The sequence below is a fragment of the Amblyomma mixtum genome, chromosome 3 (genome assembly GCF_055824585.1).
Source record: "Amblyomma mixtum isolate Tamu chromosome 3, ASM5582458v1, whole genome shotgun sequence".
Lineage (NCBI taxonomy): Eukaryota > Metazoa > Arthropoda > Arachnida > Ixodida > Ixodidae > Amblyomma > Amblyomma mixtum.
Window position 1 is genome coordinate 315,622,433 of NC_143014.1, and position 23,255 is coordinate 315,645,687.

The 23,255-nt window shown below is 45.7% G+C and overlaps 2 protein-coding genes, 1 long non-coding RNA gene and 1 pseudogene across 3 annotated transcripts; 3 read left to right on the plus strand and 1 right to left on the minus strand.

Moving 5' to 3' along the window:
- The first annotated feature begins 4,364 nt into the window (after positions 1 to 4,364).
- On the plus strand, positions 4,365 to 6,128 carry LOC149355682 (uncharacterized). Its single transcript, XM_089577674.1, has 4 exons — positions 4,365 to 4,559; positions 4,789 to 4,855; positions 5,501 to 5,897; positions 5,987 to 6,128. Exons 1-4 carry the CDS (start codon positions 4,365 to 4,367, stop codon positions 6,126 to 6,128), a joined length of 801 nt encoding a protein of 266 aa, XP_089433800.1.
- LOC149355683 (uncharacterized) lies at positions 6,001 to 7,239 on the plus strand. Its single transcript, XR_016289354.1, has 4 exons — positions 6,001 to 6,120; positions 6,610 to 6,674; positions 6,841 to 7,056; positions 7,228 to 7,239. It is a non-coding gene; the product is annotated as an uncharacterized LOC149355683 (long non-coding RNA).
- Positions 7,240 to 10,002: 2,763 nt separating this feature from the next.
- On the minus strand, positions 10,003 to 13,201 carry LOC149355684 (uncharacterized). The gene is made up of 4 exons (XM_089576161.1): positions 13,030 to 13,201; positions 12,063 to 12,239; positions 11,745 to 11,934; positions 10,003 to 11,049 (listed from the first exon to the last, which is right to left on the minus strand). The coding sequence occupies exons 1-4, from the start codon at positions 13,191 to 13,193 to the stop codon at positions 10,003 to 10,005; spliced, it is 1,578 nt and encodes a 525-aa protein (XP_089432287.1). The 5' UTR covers positions 13,194 to 13,201.
- Positions 13,202 to 13,714: 513 nt separating this feature from the next.
- LOC149355685 (aurora kinase C pseudogene) overlaps positions 13,715 to 23,255 on the plus strand; it is a 37,445-nt pseudogene continuing 27,904 nt past the window's right edge.

The window sequence follows — 23,255 nt, forward strand, 5'->3', positions numbered from 1 at the left end:
ATTCCTAGATTCGAGCAACGAAAATATGTCTGTGCAAAAGTGGATCTTTCGGCAACGATACCGCCTGCGGCAACGCCGCGCGACGAACTGCGCGCTGGTCCCAGGCTGCCCTAGTCGTCGCTAGGCCTATCTGGTTTCGCATTGAAACCGCAGCTGACGGCGCTTCGGAAGTCGCCTGCGCTATAATAAAAGGCCTACTATTCACATCGCTTTACTGCGAACTCGTCCCATAATAAAAGATATGTTCGATTTCCACGATGCCTTCAGCAACGGAGCTAGCAGACGGTAGGCGAGCCGCACCAAGTAGCAGCAGCACCAAAGCGGCTGTGGGATGAAATTTGCTTGTATCGCAGTCATCACTTTTACCAGAAACTCGGTATTGGCCAACGATCGTCAGAAATTATGCATTTTTGACATGCATCTATCCAAGGGCTTGCTATGGACGAGAACAAACAATACTAGCGCGTTTTTCAGTCGCCGGCGGCCGGCATCAAGGCTGGCAGGCCGGTCCGGCGTGGCTCGGCCCCGAGCGCCCTGAGCAGCGCGCTGTACGGCACCATGACGCTGCCGCTCTCCGCGCCCGCTTCCCGTCGTTGCGTTTTCTGCGCGCGGCTCGTCGTTGACATCCAGCAGGTTGGACGCAGGCGACGAGCTGCGATCGGTTGTTACGACGTCGTTCACAACGGCGCGCCGCAGCGAATCGCACACACTTTTCGCACATATGTACCCGCCTTAAGGCTGAAATCCCATTTCGGCACTCATCCGCAAAAGTCGTTCCTTCAGCTCGGGGTCCATAGTGCGAGAGAAGCCGCAGCGACGGTTTCGAGACACAGGTGAACACAGCAGACAGCGGGAAAGCGAGCGAGCGAAAGAGCGCGTCAACCGGAAGTAAACAAACCGATCTCGTCGATGACGTATTTGTGGGCGGAGCATGGTCCCGGCCTGTAATCTTTATTTTTTTATGGTTCGCTCCGGTGTACGAGTTGAGAGGGAAAAGGCTGGTGGTCATTTTTAATAGCCATTATCTCTGGTTCCACACAAGGTAGATCAAAAATTTTTGCGGTAGGATGATGGATCGTTCAATGTCTATCAATACTTCGACTTCTCTTTGCCTACATGGACACCGTTTCAGGGACCCTTTAACTACGAAGTTTCTGAGAAAGCTGTATAGCTTTCCTTTGTAGCCGTATGGCTGCGCTCGGGTGGATGCCAATGAGTAATTACTCCCTTGTTACAAATCTACTCCACCTTGGGGAATTCCCCTAAACATTTGACCAAAACAGTTCCCACTTCGAGTTATTGATCAATGGCGGCGGTCTCGGTGAGCACGCCACACACATTAGCTGTGATGGTGCTGAATGCGACACGAAAGACCCTGTGAGCCTGTCATATACCCCATTACCACGCTCTGAGGACATCTTTTAAGGCGAAAACCTTTAATACCTCACCGTTGTCGAAAGAAGGTTGTCAGCAGAAGCTTGTCAGCAGAGGTGTCACACTTTTAATTTTCTTCATTACGGCCCCTCTTTCATCTTTCACTCCCTCTTCCTCCCTTCCTGTACAACCGGATGACGGGTGTCCACTGAGATATGTGAGACAGCTACTGCGTAATTTTCTTTCCTCAAATACCATTTGCATTTTCTTCATTACGGTCCCTCTTTTTCGTCCCCTGTGGTGCGCTTGCCCGCAATGCACTCCCAACTGTAGTTAGCTCCCCCGAAACGCACTCTTCTCAGTTTGGTTACTTTAACTAACAGGGGAGGGCGCTCGCGTCGCAGCGACACCAGCGCCACGGATGGCGTTTTGCTGCGCGCTCGCGGGGAGCGACGGGCTCTCTTCTCCTTGGGACCGGGAAGCACGCGGACGTTTCCGCGCGCCACTCCGCTCTTCGCCGCGGGCGTTTCGTGGTTGGAACTTGCTCCCGCCACCCCGTTCCGTCGGGCCTCGGAGCTTCCCTTTGCCCTACCGTGGGCGAACGTTCGCTCGTAACCGTGCTGGTGAGTCGGACATCTTCGATTCCTCAGTGTATTTTGTTGCTAGCTGGCGTTATTGTTGTTATAGCAATAAATGCCTTCTTTGTGTCAGCCAGTGTGTCGTTCCTTTGTTCCCGCAAGGCCCGCCGTGGTCGGCGAGCGCTCGGTAGCGTACGCGACCACGGGGTGGGGGCCACGCGGTTTTGAACTGGGTCAGCTGCGGATAAACGGGGGAGAACGGATTTATCTCCCCCATTTCAACCCCACAATACATAACACCTAAACGCGAATGTGTGTAAATGCGTCCCTACTCTCCTATGGGGGGATTGTACTTTAACTTTATCAGATACAAGACTAACTTGAGTTCCCTAGAAATTGGAAAAACAATTGTATTGTAAACAATGTGACTTAACATCCCTCAGCGACACATTAGCTATTAGGAACACCATAACGGGGGACATTAGATTAATTTTGACCAGCTGGGGTTCTTTAGGGTGCACGTGCAATGCACAGCAATTGAGGATTTCTGAATTTCTCCTTGACTCAAGTCCTACCGACCTAGCAAGCTGCCGCGTTAAGGCCACTGACCCAGTGGTTCAAATTGGAGGAGTAGATAGAACAGCAGCAGGAAAAACAATTTTGCGAAAGGACTCGAGAAAGAAAAAAAACTTGCAAAGACAAAGCTAGGAAAATGTGGTACATAGCTTTTGCTTGTTAATATCCTAGAAGAATCAGCTCGAGCATTTCGAAAAACAGAACCCAAAGCTATCTGCACCCAGTTTACACATTTTACATCAGTGCACATATCCTCATACGTGCAACCAAGATATGCAATGCACCATTTCCAACTGCAGTTCTCACTCTGTCAGACAAGAAATAATGAGCTAATTCTAGACAAAGAAGAAAAGGGTTTTAGGAATAGGAAAAAGCGTGTGTTTAGCCTGATTGGCTCATGGTTTTGTTCTGCTGGGTCGTCGGCAAGTCTGGCAAGGATATTAGACTAGGTTAAGCTGTGATCGAGGCTAAGGTGATCCGATCTATTCGTGCCTGGAAGCTGATGAACATGACAATATGCAATGCAGAGTGCAAGAGTGTGTTGCAGTTTAACACGAGGCGTGATCGGCTGTGGCGATAGCATAGTACTCTAGAGCACTGGCCAGCGAAGCTGACCTGTTCGCGCCGCTGCAGGTTCGAATTCCAGTCGCAGCAGTATTTATTTTATTATTTATTTCACACACAACAAACTTAATGTGGTGTAACTGTTGCTAGGCAACAGCTCAAGACCGAAAGATCGGTTGACAAGATTCATGGTCGGGGTTGGTGAGCGCGTGAGGATGCGCAAAGGATCAGTCAGAGGCTGCCTTCATTTGAATAACAAAAATTGGATAGAGAGGCTTTTATTCCAGGACGCACTGCTGGAGAGCTTATTTACAAAAACATGCGCAGATATGCACTTCCCTTCATGTGACAGTAACCAAAGAAAGCCAGAGAAATGGTCTGTCTCCAGAGCACTTCAGATCTTTCGTATTTGAAGGCGTCACGCAATCTTCATAACCACCCCCCCCCAAAAAAAAGAAAAAACAATTTTGAGGGACGGGCACAGGGAGCTTTCTTTACTTTCAATAGCTCGAAGCATCACACTGGCATCGAGCGCAGTGCGCCATCGAAGCCCCGTATATAGTTAAAAATTTCACTCCATGAAATTGCTATGCACGCCAAATCTGAGATCCTGCATGATAATTCTTTCACCTCTGTGGAACAGTGGAGAGCTGAGTTAGTCGAGACAGCCTGATGATGACTGTGGCCTTGTCCTTTGAATCAGACGGGCACAGCTGGTGTGGTGTCCAGCCAGAGTACACAAACACATGCACACAGTACACATAACTAGTCACTCCCTACACAGAATGCATGCACACGCATGAACATATACACACAACTGGAACAGCAATGACAGCAGCACATCGTAAGCTTGCTGGCCATTTCAGTGACTGCTCCCTCATGACACCCTCAACCAGTATTTTTAGAGGAGCTCCTAGTCGTCTGTACACAGCACCCACCACCAAGCAATTAAGGTGCTTCTCGATGGTCTCCACTGGGGCTCGGATATTACGTTTGCTGCTGTGATCGCGATCCAGTACCTCTAGCTGGGCGGGAAATGGAGACCCAAATGCCTATAGAATTTGTCAGCCGTGGTGGACTAGAAAGGCCTTGGCAGCAGAGAGCCAAGTGTTCCGCAGTTTTGTCTGCTTGCCCACACATACAGCATAGGCCCCCTGCAATAGCCAGGCGGCGCCGCTGTCGCGCTGCTTACAGCGCCGCCACCATATGTTTTTTTTGACACTGGGTAGGCGGACGCTCTTTGCGGCGTGCGCGCCCAGTACGAATTTGAAGATGTCTGTGGTTTTATATTGCGGATTCAAGCCTATTGATGCCATCGATGTGCATTTTCGGCGACCGGAGCTCGAAAAAGGACGTCGCCTTTACGAGAGCAATCATGTGCACTCAGTAAAGGAAACGGACGGCTCTGAAATTTCGGCGAAGTGTCAGTCTCAGCAGGGCAAACACGTGTACGACGTTCAACTTGAGGTGAGTTAAACGTGGACTTACTTGCACCCTCATGCATGCTTACTCTCAGCGGGGTTTCTTTAAGAAACACTTGTTGCTATTGCTCGGAAACGAACCTTATATTGTAAGAGGCTGCGGCATCCGAGAAAAGTTGCGGCGGCGGTTCGTTTGCATAGTTGCAGTGGCGGTTGGCTTGCGATCTTCGAGATTGAGTCATCATTGCGGCTAAACTCGCAATTTTCATTCGCAGCTCGTGCCAGGCGGACGAAGAATTCTGCAAGGGAAGTGCAGCTGCCGCTACGGCATCCTAGGCGATTGTAAGCACTGCGCGGCTGTCGCTTTGTTTATAAACCTCCACGAAGACGCCTCTTGTACAAGTGGCCCGCAGGCTTGGGGAAAGCCATCAAAGCCTGCTACTAACGATAAAGCGTCGATCGGAGAACTCTTCGGAGGTATGGTATCACTGGGGCGCTGTTTCGTCGTTATCGCGCTGCGGTTTTTCTATTTCCTGTAGTGCATGTGTAAGCAACAGGGACAAAGTTTAGATGCACGGGACCCGCGAATATGTGAATTTTTCCCGTAGCGTGTAACTGAAAGCACAGTAAATAGTGGTGGGTGTACTGAAAGAATTGCATCTGTTGAGCCCAGACTGAACGTCCAAGCAACGACACAGTGAGCCTCTTAATGACTCCCACGGTATCCAGATGTTTCCAGCTGAATTCAGGTTGTTAATAATGATAGGGCAGTTTCGTGCATGACCTTGCTTTTTCTGCACTACTTTGTTTTTGGCTGTTTTTTTTCCTGCCGGTACAGTAGCACAATCACTAAACTAATTGCCCACACCCACCTTTCTGTTCATTTCTTGCAAAGTACCTTGACGCAGGGCACTGCGTGTAACTGACTCAGCATTGCAAGTGCCCATTTTTAATGCGCCGCTGTTGTTCTCGTTTCCCTATTTCCAGACAATACTAGCCCTTTTGTTGGAAAAAGGCCACCTACAGAGTTCCCACCTTTTCACATACTTGAATATTTCAGTGGAATTGATTCGCCCTTCACTGAGATGTTGCAACAAATGCAAAAGAGCGAGGCTGAAATCATTTGTTCCGAGATTGTTGATGATGCCCTGCAAGCAGCAGTCACAATTTCACAGCGGAAGCGTATTGATGCATTAATTCAGCCGTCATGCAAACCGCTGCATATGCTGGAAGTGTCGGGCATCTTTCCGACATTACACATAGCCCCAAAAAACCACTTGCAACAGCTGACAGCCGAAGAAAGGGATTTTTACAGAGACCGCGTTGTATGCCAGTCAGTGCGTGAACTCTGTGTGCAAACCATTGATCAGTCAAGTTGCCCAAGGTAACATAACACCACTGCATTGTGTCGAACATGCTGCATGACCTTGTACAGTGCACTCTCTACTTGTTTGGTTTTGTACCTGCTTCCAGGTGGCACGAAGAAAGAAAAGTGCGCATCAGCAGTACAACTGCACACTCCATTCTTCGTACCCGACGTGGCCCGGAACAGGTCCTTGCTAGCATACTGCAAAAGAGGCATTTTTCTTCAGAAGCTACATCATATGGTACGTAAAACACATTACTGCTCTGGTTTCGAGTGTTGCTTCGTTTTGCTGTGAAAGCAACACTACTGGAGCCCAGCTCTGCTCGTCGCATAGGCTCGTGGCGGTGTGGCCACCAAACGTTCTTGTGCCGTTGCCTAGCAAACCGAGTAAGTTCAGAGAGCACCGCGCCATCTGCGCGAGAGGCTTCTCGGGAAGAGGAACATGGGTCGCATGAAGCCTACGGGTGGCTGTGGTAGAAACAGCCACCTGCCAGTGCAGTGATAAATCTCCTAACCGCTGCGCCACTGCACTGTTAGTGGTACGAGGACTCAATGCCATCTATGAATGTTAAGCAGAGAATGAAAAATTCTGCATACATGTGCATTCACCCTCTACTGGTGTCGCGTCGTGCTCTTGAGGAGCTTAAGTGTCCTCTCCAACTGAAGAATGAACACCTGCTTTCACATCTGTTCTCGGTTTAACTACATTATACCCCCACCAATTTTTTAGGGCTGCGGATGGAGCCAGAAGCAAGGAGAGACTTCGAGCAACATCATGGTGTTGAAGTCACTGAGGTGAGCAGTTTATCCTTACTTAGATATTGTGTAATTTCAGTCATAATCAAATAAAGGGCACCTTTTTGACAAAGTGGTCAAGTATTGTTCAGAGGCCTTCATAAAGTAAGCATGATACAATGCTATGAATTCAAGCAGTTGTTGAGCAGCTGCATTCTCTTTTCAGGTGGGCCTCCTCCTCCATCCCGAGCAACCATGGCTTTGTGGAAGTCCTGATGGTATATTTTTAACATCCAAGGAGACATGCTTGCTGGAGATTAAATGCCCGCATAAGTGCAAAGATAAGGACATTCTAGATACGTCGGGAAACAGTGCTGTTGAGTATTTACAGTGCACTGGCGGCCAGCTGATGCTCAAGAAGTCGCACAGATACTACACACAAGTACAAATCCTCCTGTATCTACTTAATGCTAAGGAGCGTTTTTTCTTTGTTTATTCTAAGAAACAAAGTGTGACTGTTCTTGTTAGCACAGATGACACTTTTCTCCAGCAGGCTATCCCAGTCCTGGAAGATTTTTACTTTAAGTGGCTTTTGCCTGCCCTTGTGAAACAGCAAAATGCATGAATTTTTGTTGTCAGCACGAAAACCTTTTTGTATTTATTCAGCACGTGGCATTGAGAATTCTAAAGATTGTAAAGTGCGAGCTAAAAACCGCAAAGGACCACCTATGTTTTGTACAAAAGCTACAGAAAACAATAAATGATCATTTCTTTTAGTGTATGAACACCTTGTAAAAATTTTGTAAATAAAAATTTTATTGAAGTACACATTTCACTGAACTTGCGTTCTTGGCAAAGTGCAGAGAAACAAAACCATATATATACAGTAGGTTGCTGGAAACATACAATGCTGTCTTGAAACCTTGGCTGTTACACCATAACATAACCTTGATTTATTTATTTATTGAAAGTACCTACAGTGCCCATGAGACATTATTGTAGGGGGGTTATCACTATATACAATAACACATGCAAAGAAGATATTGGAAAACATGTCAGCAAGGATAACACAACATATTAAAAGAAGTCTAAATGAGTTTACAACTAATATGAGTGATGGCACAGTGCTGGTAAACACACGAGACCTGGAAAAAAAAATACATCACACTATCGCTTCAACAGCACTTTCGAAATCAGGTGCACAAACCACATCATTCGGAAGCTTATTCCAGCCCAGGATTGTGTTAGGGAAAAACGAATACTTAAATACATTAATGCGGCATTGATAACTATTAATCTTTTTCGTGTTATCGAGTCTCTCCGAAATGTAATATGGCTGCTTTAGATAAGTGTTTTTATTAATACCGGTACAACCATTGTAAATACTGTGCAAGAACTTCAGCCTGAAGATTTTTCTTCGGGTTGCTAAAGTCTTCCAACCAATACTGTCGCGAAGTTCGGAGCTCTTTATATGAAAATTAAAATTTCCAGTCACAAACCTTGCAGCGCGTTTCTGTACCCTTTCTAACTTGTCAATGAGTGTGCCCGTGAAAGGGTCCCATGCTACACATGCATATTCTAATACTGGCCTGACATTTGTTAAATATAATGTTTCTTTTAGTACCTGGGGAGAGCTTTTGAAATTTCGTTGGAAAAAATACAAAAGACGAGAAGCTTTGGCAGTGATCATGTCAACATGGGATGTCCAGTCGAGGGATGCTGTGAGTATAACACCAAGATATTTAACCTTATCAGTAGTTTGGATAGTGTCATGGTTTAAAAGGTACGATCCAATAATTTTCTTTTTTTTGTTTGTAAATTGCCCATGGAAACACTTAGATACATTCAATTCCATGCCCCACTTCAAGCACCACTCGCAAATTCTGTCAAGGTCAGCCTGTAATGCACAAAGATCATCAAGGCACGTGACAGGGGAATACAAAACGCAATCGTCAGCATACAGTCTGACAGTGGATCTGAGGCCGACAGGTATGTCATTGATGAATATGAGGAACAGTAATGGTCCGAGCACCGAACCTTGTGGCACTCCAGATAAAACATCGACAGGCGAGGATGATGCACCATTGATTACCACCTGCTGCTGGCGTGCCCTTAAATAATCTTGTAGCCAACCGAACAGACAGTCAGGGAGACCAAGGCATGACATTTTTTTTAAAAGAAGGTGGTGCGGTACAACGTCAAAGGCCTTCTTAAAGTCTAGAAAAATATCATCTATCTGAAAACAGTCGTTCATCCCGGATGCAATGTCATGAATGAACTCAAGTTAGCTGCGTTGCACATGACAGCCGTGATCGAAAGCGATGCTGCGCTGATGTGAAAAAACTGTTGTCTTGAAGGTATTTTACAAGTCCAGAATAGATTATGTGCTCCAGGATTTTGCAACAAACAGATGCCAAAGATATGGGGCGGTAATTGGAAACCTGGCTGCGATCACCCTTTCTGTGAACTGGTGTAACATTGGCTATTTTCCAGTCTGTAGGTAGTTTCGCGGCCTGTAGTGACTTGTTGAATAAAGTAACCAAAAAGGGACTGATATGTTCTGCACAGTGTTTTAGAATATAGTTAGGAATGCCGTCAGGACCTGGTGCGGAATGCGCATTTAGGTTTTGTAGCAATGATTTGACACCTTGATCGGTTACAACCATATCTGTCATTGCATTAAGCTGTTCCTGCTGTTCCGTAATTGCGTCTGAGCACCAAGCTGAGAAGACGGAGTGAAAATATGCATTGAAACACTCTGCTCGGGCTATGTCGTCTTTCAACAGATTGTCGCCATCCCTGATGGCCGGAATACCAACAACATCCTTTTTGTTGCATTTGATAAAGCGCCACACTTCTTTTGGATTCGTTTTTAGTTTGTCTGCCAATGAGGATAGGTACAAGCTCTTTGCTGCCTTTAATTCGCTCTTAAGGTTTGCAGTCAGGATTCTGAGTCGCGCGTACACAGATGGGATTTTTGTTTTACAATGATTAAACCTATGGGAAAAGAAGTTTGGACAAGCATAACCTCGCAGTCAACACATCATCAGACTAACTACATCCACTACAAAAAACAAATACAAAAACACAAATAACCCCGTGCTGTGCAGTGTCAGCATACTGAACACCAGGTGGTCTAATTAATTTGCAACCCTCCACTACAGCAATACCTTGTTTGTTGGGTTGGAGTGTTAAACCCTACAATTTACAATTTTTATGAATGACAAAAAAAGTCGCTCAACGTGGCTTGTAAAAATGTGACCAACAAAACCAGTGTGTGTCTCTCGTAGCCTGAGTAGTTTTGGGACGTTAAACCCCACAAAGTCAATCAAAGCAGGACGTCATTAAACAGAAAAAAAATCAATGGAAGGGAAAAAAAGATAAAACACTATTTACATTTAATAAGTGGAGGCTGCAGATTTGCTAGTACACAGCACATGTGAAACACATCAGTCATTAGTGGTATTAGCTCAGCTGGCACCCTGTTGTTTAAAATGTTGTGTATTTTAATCCTTTGGATCATTCGCTCGACATGAATCCTTACTAGTGCCACATTGTACGTGTCCCTGACCTCTTGTGCAGTGAACTGAGGGCCTTGTAAAAATGGAGGCATCACAAGCACAGCGTTCCGTGTCCCCAAAACTGTGCGGATTCCAGGGAACCCTTTGTCTGCGAGAATTAAGTCGCCTGCCTCAACCATGTCAAGAAAGCCGGAATCAACAGTGATGTGGGTGTCGGACATCCTGCCCCCATAAGCATTTGAATGGAAACAAATTGCTCCAGATGGCAATATGCCAACCAGAAATTTCAGAGTATATCCACCTTTGTACATGGAATACAGAGTTCTCTGCTGCTGAATTGTTGGTGGCTGCTCAGTGCGGACTTCTGTGCAGTCTATAATCATAGTGCAGCCAGGATAGTGTGCTTTGAAGCAAGTTGGCATTGTAGCTTGAATAACTCTAGTTGGTGGACGGAAAAACCATTGTTTAGTAGCAAATGCAAGGGTTTTTAAAACGCTTTTGAAGTGCCGTGATGCTGAGGTTTCATTTATGTTAAATAGGCAGGCCAAGGACGAATAGCTAATACCAAGCTTGAGCTTCATTAAGAAAATGAGGAGCTTATTTTCTTTTGAAACATCACACTTCCGCTCACGAGATATGGGAAGCATGCTTAGCAATAGAGCAAAAACTACACAGTTGATACTGCACAAATCTTCAAGAGCACCTGAAGACTTCTCAATGCTGTCATAACCAGCAAAGCAGCTTGTCCGGTGGTCTGGTCCGCTGAAGGTGCTGGTAACAGCTGGCTTATGCTGCACCTCACAGTCACGGGTCTCATGATGCGTGATCTGGGTCGACACGTCACACCCTTGGGCACAGCAAATATACACAGAAAAGCTGCCACTGCCAGCACTTTCGTGGTCTGTTTGAGTTTCCTGGAACAAATTTCAAAGTGATTAAGAGTTTACAATGCCATTACAATGGCCACATTAAAAAGCAATTGTAACAAATGTATGTTGTAACAAATGATTATGTTGTATATGTCCTTGCTGGCCCACAAAGAAAAAAACTGCCTGTTGCATGCTGCGTCACATTGCGTGGAGGAAGACGATATGTCGCAGTTGGCATAACTCTAGGCCATTACTTTGGAAAAAGCACCTTTCCTGGCCCGTCATGCACACAGATAGAAAGCATGATGCAGAATATTAAAGCACAACTGATTCAAGGGAAGCTACATATGACTAAGTTTCATAATTCAGAAATATTGTTTTACTTCACCACTGCAACTTTACAGCCCTAATGCATGTGTTCTTAATTTCCCAGAAAATTACTGATTTTCACCTCCTTCAGTTAGCTCATATTTCAAAATATTTGGTCATATAGTGTACTGCTCCTGACCTGGTAATAAACAAAACCAGAAACATGTGGCCCTCAACAGCTAAAAAAAAATTGCATAGTGGCATCACATTTCTCAGCCCTAGCATAAAGTATAGCAAGAGAAAGAGGCAGTTGCACTTAATGCGATGCTGGAAATGTTCTCTTGGTGCTTAGAGCATATATATTGCTGCAAACATAGCGCTTGTGCTGCCAGACTGTAGTGAAACGTTCCTGACAGGACATCGAAGCTCACCACAGAAGCAACTCCCGAATGGGTTTCAGCTGCAGCACACAGGAAGTCGAGGCCATTCAAAGGTTCTCCACCGGATGTGTCCAGCTCAGCTGGGCCACATGTAGGGGAATGGCCATCGTCAGTGGCACATGCTGCGGCTTCTTGGTCTTGTGGACCTGCAGTAGCAGGCACTGCAGATCTCTGCATCCACCTGCAAAACCATTCAAAATCCATAAATGAGGAGCCCTTTATATTCAGCATGCATGCATATGTTTAGCTCTAATGCAAAGAAAAACATGAGTCAGACTTGTAAGAAGTAAATAAATATAAACAAGCTACCTGTTAAATCTTGACAATTGGCCAGCAGAATCCCCCGACCGTTTCCTGTACACAGGTGGGAAGATTGTCGGGAGATAACCGGGATGCGTTTCAATGGTGCTCTTTTCGCCATTGACAAAGTGCTTTGAGCATATTCTTGTGTTGTCATTTGGGCTCCAGTTGGAGAAGTCTTCACCACTGAAATATAATGCAACCAAATTTGAATGACACACAACACTGCAAAATCAATTCACCCCTTAGAAAAAGCATGCAAATCTGCGCGAGACGCGCAACACACATAAGGGAACGACAAACGGGAGTGGGACCTGAATTAATCACCTGAGATTCGCCCCGCGAGGCGTGCTGCGTAATTTGAATGACACATAACACTGCAAAATCAATTCATCCATTTAGAAAAAAGCATGCAAATCTGTGCGAGACGCGCAACACACATAAGGGAACGACAAACGGGAGTGGGACCTGAATTAATCACCTGAGATTCACCCCGCGAGGCGTGCTGCGTAATTTGAATGACACATAACACTGCAAAATCAATTCATCCATTTAGAAAAAGCATGCAAATCTGCGCGAGACGCGCAACACACATAAGGGAACGACAAACAGGAGTGGGACCTGAACTAATCATCTGCGATTCGCCCCGCGAGGTGTGCTGCGTTAATTCAAGGCACCTCGACACGCACGCGCTAACGTTGTGCGTACGTGCTTGAGTACCAGCATAGGACAAAACCCCGACCAAGAGCCCCGCTTTCGAACGCGACGAATCTCGATTTGAAGAGCGTTGTTCTGACAGAACCAGAAAAACGGCTTCTTAAAACGTGGGAGCGCGACCGAAAATCGACGATACCAAGCAAGAAAACTACAAGCGACGAATTTAATGAATGCTCAACATTATAGCTTCATTCAGCCGCTTGGCATTTATACTTTTTTTCCCTTAGCTTCACGCGAATTATAACACCAGCGCACTTACTTGACACGACGCACTGCGACGATCCACTTCAGTCGCCGGGTTGACTCGTACGGCCTTGCAGGAAAACGAAATAGCTTCACGTCTCCGTTCCCTTCTCGGCTATGACAGTCCTTCACGCAACAGTATCGCCGGTTAGTTTTTCTCCGAGTGCGACCGACATCCATGGTGTAGGACGGCCGAGGCAAAGCTTCCAGAAAATACACAACGCTGCACAATCTAGCTATTTGCGCCTTTCTCGGGAAGCGGAGCCTGTCTGGGCGCGCCGAGCTGCCTACTCAGTGCTTGTCTCTTCGGCCGCGAGACGGCGCCACATGTACCGGCAAACTACACTGCAGGTTGCCTATAGCGTGCTCTCCACTGTCTGATGAAATCGGCTCCATGGAAGGTAAGGGCAGCCTGTCGGTAGCCTTGTGAAGGCCGTAGCGGATTTTAGCGAACATCTCCACTCCGAGACACCGGAACTATAAACTCTGGGTGAAGGTCTAATTTTCCAAGGTTAATTCTTTATTCATCGTGTTGGTTCCAGTCAGACAACCACAGTCTTCTTGGAACTGAGCCGTGGGTTCACACGAGTAACCATATTCTGGCAGTTGTTTAGCAGAAATTGCAAATCCCTGGGGGGTATTCCACAGGCAGTACTAGATCGTCCGCGAAGGCTTTACCCAGCAGTCAGTGGTCGTTATTCATGCCAGCTGAGGCGGAAACCATCTGCGACCTAGCAGCTCTCGCTCGATGCTCGCCATATAGAATATACAAGTGGCTACAACAGACACCCTTAGTGCCGACCTTTCTTCACGGCGATGGGGCCGATGGAGGACCCGAAGTGCGCGACGACCGTATTTTCCTTACAGAGACGCAGAATGTCGGCCAGCAGAAGCTCCAGAGGCCCCAGGTCCGAGTCCAACAGGGAGGTAAAAACATGGGTAAAAGCACGGCATGGGGTATGCTGTCGTGTACGCTTGCTCGACATCGAGTATCTCCACATGGGTGTACTAAATGCCTTCGAGCCGACGGTCTGGACGAAATTCGTTCATGTGTGTGGACTCTGCCTCAAGCCATGGACGCCGCCTTGCCTGAACTCATTCGTTTTAAACACATTTCAGCTAAACATAAGAACAAAACCTAAGAGTTGTATTATTATAGGTGAGTATTTAAAATGTAACTGAATATTCTAAAAGTTTATGTCGATTGTATGCGCCTTTTTGTTTAAATATGTTGTCACGTGGTTATGACGTACTTCCGTGCGTTTCAACAGAGAACTAGCCCTCCTACCTTGCTGTTGCAACGCGTGTGTCACCAGGTGCGGCATTTTCACAAATGCTTCGTAATATGAAGTGTAAGGGGTAGAGATATCAAATTTTTGGGTTGTCCTTCTTTGCCCTGATCGTGATGCTGTAAGCAAGGTACACGGTAGAAGAAGCCCGAACACGCATTACGTAGTTTTTAATTTACGAACATGCTAGTTGCAGCAAGCCGTTTCTGTTTCGATTCATTGTTGTCAGGTTTTTTGCATGACGTCATATGCTGGCAGTTGCAAGTGACCTGTTGACGTAGGTGCACACTATTGTAACCTCAACGGGTAGGCGCGTCGTCTGCTTTTCCTGAAAGCCATGTGCTACTCGTAAACAAGGACAGACAGACAACACGCAAGCAACATGACACGATGTCGCCGAGGGCGTGGGACTCGGAATTCCAAGAAAGATTGTAATTTTATGTTTGGCCCAAAGCAGATTATGAGAACGATGCGGAAGATGCCACAGTTCGAAACACAGGCAATTTGCTTTTCGACGCGCTGGCCAACGATTCCGAAGAAGGAGGCATACAAAGCCTGAGGCAGTTCTGAATGAGCCAGCAGGTGCAGAGCGCCGAGGCCCTAACTAGAGAGAGAGAGAGCCCTAACAGGTAGGTTGTGTGGTTAAGGTAAACTTCGCTACTGCTCTTAGAGAATTACTTTCATTGTTCGCAACATTAGGGTGTCCCAGCAATCATGTCAGATCTTTTTTTTTCCGCTATATGTCAACTACCGCCAATGCAACATCATGACATACGGCTACTGACATACGGTAACATCATGACATCAACACTATTGACCCGTATATACTCGCATAGGTGCGATCTAAGCATTTTGTGCATGTGAGTTGTGTACTTTTATAGTACACTACAGCACACACCATGCCGTTATTTGCAAACACCATGTTGCCTCTCCCTAAATCATCTGTACATTTTCGCGCATGTAGTGCCGCGGCCATTTGCTGTTCGCTTAGTTGTAGTGGCATAATTTTGCCACTATAGCACACATCACGTCACACACACACTTCTTGGCTCTTCGACCGTATCCTTTCTTTCCACTGTTCTCGCGCTTATCGCCACATGTTATCTTACACACAAATATGCGTTCAGTGCCTATGTACAAAAAGCGGTTTGATTAAATCATCTTCGGCTGTGGGTGCAAAAGAGGATTTGAGTAGCAGTTTTGCGAGACACGATGGGAAGAATACGAAACCGTGCATACGATCGTAGGTGTTGGGCCACTGCTAGGCCATTCGCACCGAGCTGGCGTAATACTCCGAAGAAATCTCGTAAGTGCATACCCACAGGCAAGGAAACACGGAATGCATTACAGGCAATCCAATCTTTGTAATTTGGTGTCTGAATTAACATACATGGACTAAAATGTGTACTACTTTGCGCTGTTGAAGGACAGACCAGCCCTTGTCGACGCACTGGAAATCCACTGGATACTGCTTGACACTATGCATGGACGCTGGGCTGTGCCATGCATCCGAGCACCCTAGGTGCAGTGCAATATTAAGGCGAAAGCCTTTCATGCCTCATACTGTCGTTAGCAGCGGTGTCTGCAGATCTGTCGGCGTTTCAGCGTCAATACTTAAAAAAACTGCGTCGAGGCTGGGAATCTAACCAGGGCCTTTAGCAGTTGAAGCGGAGACGCTACCACTTCGCCACGAAGGCTCAAGGTTTGAGCTTGAATAAATGCGCATCTAGTGAATGCTTAGGTTTCATAAATAAAATAAAAGGAATAAAAATAAAGAAAAAAAAAACAAAAATAAGAAAAGAAACAAAAATAAAAAAATTAATATTAAAATAAAATATGAAAAATAAAATAAAAAAGACAATAAGAATAAGGAAAGAAACAAAAATGAAAAATAAATAAATAAACAAAAACTTCGTCAGGAAACGCTTTCGCCCTGCAGCACTTTTGAGAGCCAAAGTTCCCTCTGAATTTTTTGGTCTCTTTGGTTTGTGGGTGCTTGACGTCCCAAAGCGGCTCAGGCTATGAGGGACGCCATAGTAAAGGGCCTGGAAATTTCGACCACCTGGTGTTCTTTAACAAGCACTGACATATCACATAGTACACGGGCAAAGTGTCATGCTTGCATTTATATATCCTACATTTAACCCAATGGTTCCCACTTACACTTTAAAGCTGTAGGCTGGTTGCTGTTTTGCTGGGAAAAAATACTACAGTTCGAATGAACGCTGCATCATTTCAAATGAGTTTTCAAATTTTAGCCAGGTTGCTACAATCGTGGCACTCCTGCCAGCAAAGCTAAAAGTATTGATAATGTAGCGTCTAACACAACTTCGCCACACACTCTCTTCCTCTGTTCATATGGTTATAGTATTGCTTACGCCAAATCTGCCACCTCAGTAGCTGGCACCTACCAATAATTTTGAAAAACTGATGTTAGAGTAGATTCACTGTTGTGTCAAACTAGCAAGGTTCTTCTGAGTTCTACCCATCAGTGCCACACCATAGCCCAGACCATAGGTTTCTTTTGCGGTCATCAAAGGTACACTGCATACCACAATTTGCCCGTCAGATTTGGCGTTGCCTCGGCTAGAGAAACCGTAAGGTTCTGCCGAGCTGTGTGGTGGGTGAAATCGGTAACACATTGTCTGCGCAACAACACTGCGTCTTCCACTAAGCAGAGAAGTACCCATGTCTGTCATAAACAGATCTGTGGCATAGAAACGTAATTGACTATACAATGATTTATTTCACATCAAAATGCAGAGCAGCCAAAAGAACTGCAGCTCAGTATAAAAAAAAAGTTTGACACATTTGCAATATCACATGTTCAGGCACCACACAGGACTAGTCTTACGTTTATCGTACAGTCCAGTCTTGAACAAAAGTATACGGCCCCCACATTGTAGTTAAGCCGTATGGTGGAGCATTCCAAGCACCACTGAACACCAAAGGCCCTTGACACGTAAGCACAAAGGTTCTTCTCGCCTCACAAAAATTTAGATTAATGGCCGCCTGAATCATCCACTACCGGGCTAAAAGCAAACCCTGTAGCGTGGAGACATTTCATGGGGGTGTACATGCGGAATGCTGCTTTAAATAATACGGCTGCCTGAATTTCATGCTGCAGAACAGGTTGTGTATGTTTCTTAAAATACAAGACCATTCTGTAACGACCATATATGAGAACATGCATTTGAACATGCAACAGTGCAAAAGGCAAACCAGATATTTTTACAATAAGCACCTTGCTTGAAGACAGTGACCTTGTGCCAAGCCAATTTGCCTGGTGCACACCATGCTGGCACAAAATGGGCAATGCAGGGTAAGCAGATGGGGCTCATACACGTGAGCCACTGTACTACTGTCTGATACAACTCAAAGACAAAGCGGCTTTTCCCCGTCAAAGGACTGACTTCCATCCAATGGTGGCCAATTCTCATGACCTTGCAGCGTGACAATGCAGAGAGAGGAAGGGGATAGTCCCTTCCCTGCACTGTCACGCTAGCACAGTCTTAAGAACCGATCGACGCCATTGGCTGGAAAGGGGTCCTTTGATGGGGAAAAGCTGCTTCCTTGAGTTGTATACTACAGCAGCACAACACACACTTTTACCTAATATGCACAGATCTGGCAAGTTTGGGCATATTGTAAGCAGGTGTGGGAATGGTCGTTGAAGCATCAGCTGCTCGACACTGATGGCCTCCTCAGGGATTCTCAGCAGCAGTATTAGCAATGATTCTTTCTGGAGAGTCTCCACTACGTAAATGGACAGCTCAAAATGAATGAGTCATAACATGAACTTCAAGCTCAGTAGCAACTTACTAAAATATTTACATGCATAAACTTGGCAACTGGCAAAAGCAGCCTGAAATTAAACAAACACATTCACAATTAACGACATAAAATGTATTCTCCTTTTCGGAAAATGCAGTTTTACTCTGCATTCTGTTTCCTTGTATGTGTCTCATGTTAGCAATCTAAATATTAATCTAAACGTCAATCAGTGCATTGTAGCAACTATAGTGCTCATGTGACGGTTATCACACCTCGGCTGCTGACCCGAAAGACGCGGGTTCGATCCCGGCCGCGGCGGCTAGAATTTCTTTGGAGGAGAAATTCTAGAGGCCCGTGTACTGTGCGATGTCAGTGCACGTTAAAGATCCCCAGGTGGTCGAAATTTCCGATGCCCTCCTCTACGGTGTCTCTCATAGCCTGAGTCGCTTTGGGACGTTAAACCCCATAAACCAAACCAAACGATTATCACGTAACTGGAGTCTTGAATTCTTTCTTGCCGTTGAAGCCAGTATTTATGACATATGCAAATAATTCAACACAGTAAAAGGCTACAGCAAATGACTGTAGTTGCATTCACCACAATAGAGGTAAGCTCATACAAAAAGTCTTCGACAACTTTTCTGATATATGGCAGAATGCATTTGAAAATTACCTGGGAAAACTGTTCTGTACAAGTGAAGGAACAGCTCTTGGGGTGCCAGCTCCACATGAAGTACCCAGCGGAATAAACAAGATCAAGGTAAAACTACAATGCATGCAACAAAATGGCACTCAGCTCCTAAAGGGTCGAAAGCATCCCACATTGCTGCCAGCTCCACAAGTTCCTTGAAAGCAAGCTTCTGAGTTTACAAGCCCGTCGGTGGAACAATTTATGACCAGCCTCTGAATTCATAAAAAAATACATCTGACAATGGCTTCTACTACAGCCAACTAGGAACATGATTCCCAATCCTACACTTCCTTAGGCATGCCCTGCATTGCTGCCATGCCGAGTACAAAAGTCCACTTGTGTAGAGAGTAACCAAATTACATACAATACCTAACTTGCAATAGTGATTCAGCACCTGAAAGAAGATGAAACCTCAGTGAGTGCAGGTGAAGGTTTCTGGAAATAGCCTTTCTGGGAGAGATTACAGACAACACAACCACTGAGGAAACAGCACTAGAAGAAACATAAGCAAAGTAATGCATGCTAGTCCTGAAGCAAATTTAAGATCAGGGTTCTTGGCTACCTAGACACATACGGTAAATTACTCTAAAAGCAGGCAAGTGAAACAAAACTGCCAAGTTGAACTCAGTAGACAAAGCTGGTTTGACAACAACCAGCACACATATTTCTCGTCTAAAGGAGAATTCTACAGGCAGGTGAAAGAAACACCAAGGGGAGCCTCCAACTCTGTTGCTATGGCAAATCTAGCTATGGAACACACCGAGGAACAAGTTCTCAACTCACTTCAGCCACAGCCAAAGGCTTTCCTCAGGCATGTCGATGACAGTTTCTCAATCATCAAGAGATTCGAAATTCAACACTTCCTCTCATTTAAATTCCTAAGCAGCGGGTATTCAGTTCACACTAGAAGTGGGAAAAGGAAACTTCGTTTCGTTTTTGGATGCCCTCGTAACCCGAAAACACAGCTCCCTTTAGTTTTCCGTCCACTGCAAACCAACCCATTCAGGCCTATATCTGCACTTCACTTCAAACCATCAGAAAATACATAAGACATCATTTGGGAACACATGATTACGAAGAGTTGAAACAAACTGCAGTATAGAACCCAACAAAACAAAACATGACAGTCAAGGACCTCCGCATAAACGGGTACCCAAGAAATTTTATTCAGAGAACCATTCGCCTCCAAAAACCCAACATGTGCCAAGAAATCAACCAATACCAATTATCCCCACCACAAAATACGTCACTTTTCCTTATGTCTGAATGTGCCAGCGAAACTATCACCTGTATTTTGAAAAAGGTGGGCACCGAGTAGCGCACATGCCTACGAACACGGTGGCGCTTTCCCCACCTGCTCCCACAGACTGGCCATGGAAAGAGCTCGAGCACTGCTTACAAGATTCTTTGCGCCGACTGCGACGCAAGTTATGTAGACAAAAAAAAAAACCCTAAATAAAGAATTCGACAACACAAAAACGAAGTATGCAACTTCGCAAGAGAATGCAGCCCAGTAGCCGGACATTCCGAATATGCCGACCCTAGAATAAGGTTTCAAGAAACCATCGCAGTTGAAGCCAAAAAAGAAATGAACGAAAAAAGGCTCTTATTCGAACTTACGCATATTCAAACTACCCAAAACAATATCAACGGCACAAAGGGCAACCTATCCTCCTGTGAAAGCGCTGACTTTGCTCTGCAGCTCACAGAAAAAGAAAATATGCTGGCAGCTATCCCCACACTGATTGGCACTTTTACAGCCGTAGACCGTAGCAGAGCCTGTGTCAAAACATCCTCGCCCCCTCCCACACCCGTCACAACGCCGCAGTACTTATTTTCTGCCCGCCATGTACTTAATGACACAAGCCCAAAGCCCCTCCGGCACATCCTAGCCAGAAGAAGGAGCCGAGCTGGCGCCAAAACGTCGGCATTTTGAAATAAAAAAGTTTCGGTTGGCGATGTGTCACAGTTTACCACAAGTTATCAAGCCCAACCAGACAGGCAACTCTATCAAAACATTTAGTTTTACGATGTTGAACAACAATGAATTCACAGCAGTCAACAACCGATGTACTATGCGCACCGGAATACTTTAATGCTCAACCATCCCCTCAGTGCCGAAAAAGCAGCACTTCCTTAGGCAGCTGACAAGGAGAAATCCTAACCAGTGTCAATGCCTTGCCTGTAGTGCATGTTACCAAGCGAACACAGATGTCTTCTGAAAAACGGCACTCGCACAATGAGAGCATGCATACATAATGAGTTGTAGATCATCAGGCTCGATCACACACCGATTACCCACAGGCCACCAGCATCGTTCCTCCCTATAAAGCACGCCAATGCTATCAATCTACACTTCAGCCAATAGGCGAATGCCACCATACGATTTCACCGTTGGGCCCACATAAACAACACAGACATAGTGTCAGAGAGGACACTGCACTGCTTGGTGAAAAGCCTGCGAAAATCATTACACAGTGTGCACCTTCGATGGTTGAATCTAATATAAGCAAGCCGTGCTGCAGACTAAATCGGCTGCACTCATCATGTGCTGCTATGTGATGACATTGCCCAACACGCAGAAACCCAACGCAGTAGTCCAGCTGGTCAAGGTACTGTCCCTGTGATCTGTGCAGTTGCTTTGATCCCTGGTTGTGGTGGCCACAATGCAATGGAGGCCAAATGAATTCATTGCCCATGTGCTGCGCACTGACAGTGCATGTTTAAGAGCCCCAAACAATTGCAATCATTCTACAGCCCTCTAGTGCGGCGTCTTTGATAGCCCACCTACAGCTGTGGGAAGTTAAGCACCACTTACCATGTCATACATTTGCATCGTATAATGTCAACCCATGTTAAAGAAGCCCAAGTAATGAAAATTATTCCAGCTTTCTCCACTACAGCGCACCACAGAGCTAACATGCACTTCAGTACATCCGAGCAACAACACACAGGAACTAGCACCGAAAGCCGTCAAATATGCACAGACACCAAGACAATTGTGCAGGGACTCTTGCTCACACAATCCAGATCTTCAGTTTGCTCCACCACACAGAAGCACACCATTGCTGCTGACTGCGATGAATTGTGCTGACCAGGAGACTAGAGCCATCTTCATGTGGGCTTGCACAGGTTGTCCCTTGCTGACTGGCTCAAAGCGGCTTGACAGGGATGGTGTAGCTGATGGCAGCGTACTCGCCTGGCACTGCCACAGCTGCCACTCTCCACGAGCTCGTCAACGATGCTGGGGAGCTGGCTGACGTAGCCTGCATTCCATAGAAGCAAACAGAAAAGAACCCATGAAAAAATATAATCATAAGAAACACTGCAAATAACTGGCAATTGAGGATCTCTATACCCCCCCCCCCCCAAAAAAAAAAAAAAATCAGGGCTTGGAGCCCTGAACTTGACCACTGCAGGTGCCACATTCTTTCGGGTAACCTCCGCTAATTTAAGGCGGCGGTACCACGCTAGCGGCGGTCAGCAGCCGTTTTTTATCATGTTTCTGTGAGTGGTGTGGCTCATCCGTTTGTGCTAGAAAAATTATATTGAGCGCATTGTAAAGATAATCGTATCTTCCTTGCGGTGGTATGTGTCGCTAAAAGCTATTCACGTTAGTCTGATAGCAGTCAGCAAAAGAGCGAGGGGCATAAAACAATATCTTGCTCGACTTGCCTGCGTTTGACCGGATTTTTACGAAAACTGCTGCTCCGAAAAGAAAACTGCTTCTGCAGCTTTTAGATGAAGTGTGACTCGAGACCTTTACAAGCGAGTTATTGAGCTATATTGGGCATTTATTTAGAACTGGTGCTATAAATAAGTGTGAAGTTTAAACAAATGGCACATTAATAACTCCTAGTCCAATTCATAAATCACAAACATATTTAGCAGGGTTGTAGATAGTACCCATTTTGTTAATTCTTGAAAATTTCATTGAGCTACATGTCAATTTTTTAGTTTTCATTGTTCCAATTTGGTCATAACCCAGAAACTGCGCTTGTTTCAAGCGAATTTTAGAAGCAAGTATATGTAGTATAGGGAACAAATTCGGCACACGAAATATTTAGGAAATATTCCAGACCCTCTCAACGCGGAATTTCGCTATGACAAACAGAACGGTAGTACTGCGTCATTAAATTGCGCCATTTTTTGTGTGCCGTAACCTCCGCAAAATACATCCAGCGCGAAAGATCACTGTTCCAGGCTTTTTTCACAGGAACTGCAGTCGCTGGTCTTAATACTACCAGTGATGTAAATTTGGGTATGATAAACGACTCACGTTAGCTCGCGCTCGCCCCTTTGTTGGTCGACTGGGCTGCTGCATTTGAATCTCACGAGCGTTTTGACTCAACAATGGAGTTCCGCCGGTCAACCACAGTGGCGCTGTCAAACATTTTGAAGCAAGTGAGAGGGGGAGCTTGCGGAGCGGGAGAGCGTAGTGTGTGTGTGTGTGTGAGAGAGAGAGAGAGCGCTCGCCCTCTACCGAAG

What these genes read in the sequence shown, in the direction of transcription:
- LOC149355684 (XM_089576161.1), bottom strand. Translation starts at nt 13,193, where the DNA reads ATGGATGTCGGTCGCACTCGGAGAAAAACTAACCGGCGATACTGTTGC. An exon ending in GTCGCAGTGCGTCGTGTCAA is followed by an intron (nt 12,240 to 13,029) that starts GTAAGTGCGCTG and finishes ATTATATTTCAG; the next exon opens with TGGTGAAGACTTCTCCAACT. An exon ending in ATTCGGGAGTTGCTTCTGTG is followed by an intron (nt 11,050 to 11,744) that starts GTGAGCTTCGAT and finishes AATTTGTTCCAG; the next exon opens with GAAACTCAAACAGACCACGA.
- LOC149355682 (XM_089577674.1), top strand. Translation starts at nt 4,365, where the DNA reads ATGTCTGTGGTTTTATATTGCGGATTCAAGCCTATTGATGCCATCGAT. An exon ending in TGTACGACGTTCAACTTGAG is followed by an intron (nt 4,560 to 4,788) that starts GTGAGTTAAACG and finishes TTTCATTCGCAG; the next exon opens with CTCGTGCCAGGCGGACGAAG. An exon ending in GATCAGTCAAGTTGCCCAAG is followed by an intron (nt 5,898 to 5,986) that starts GTAACATAACAC and finishes ACCTGCTTCCAG; the next exon opens with GTGGCACGAAGAAAGAAAAG.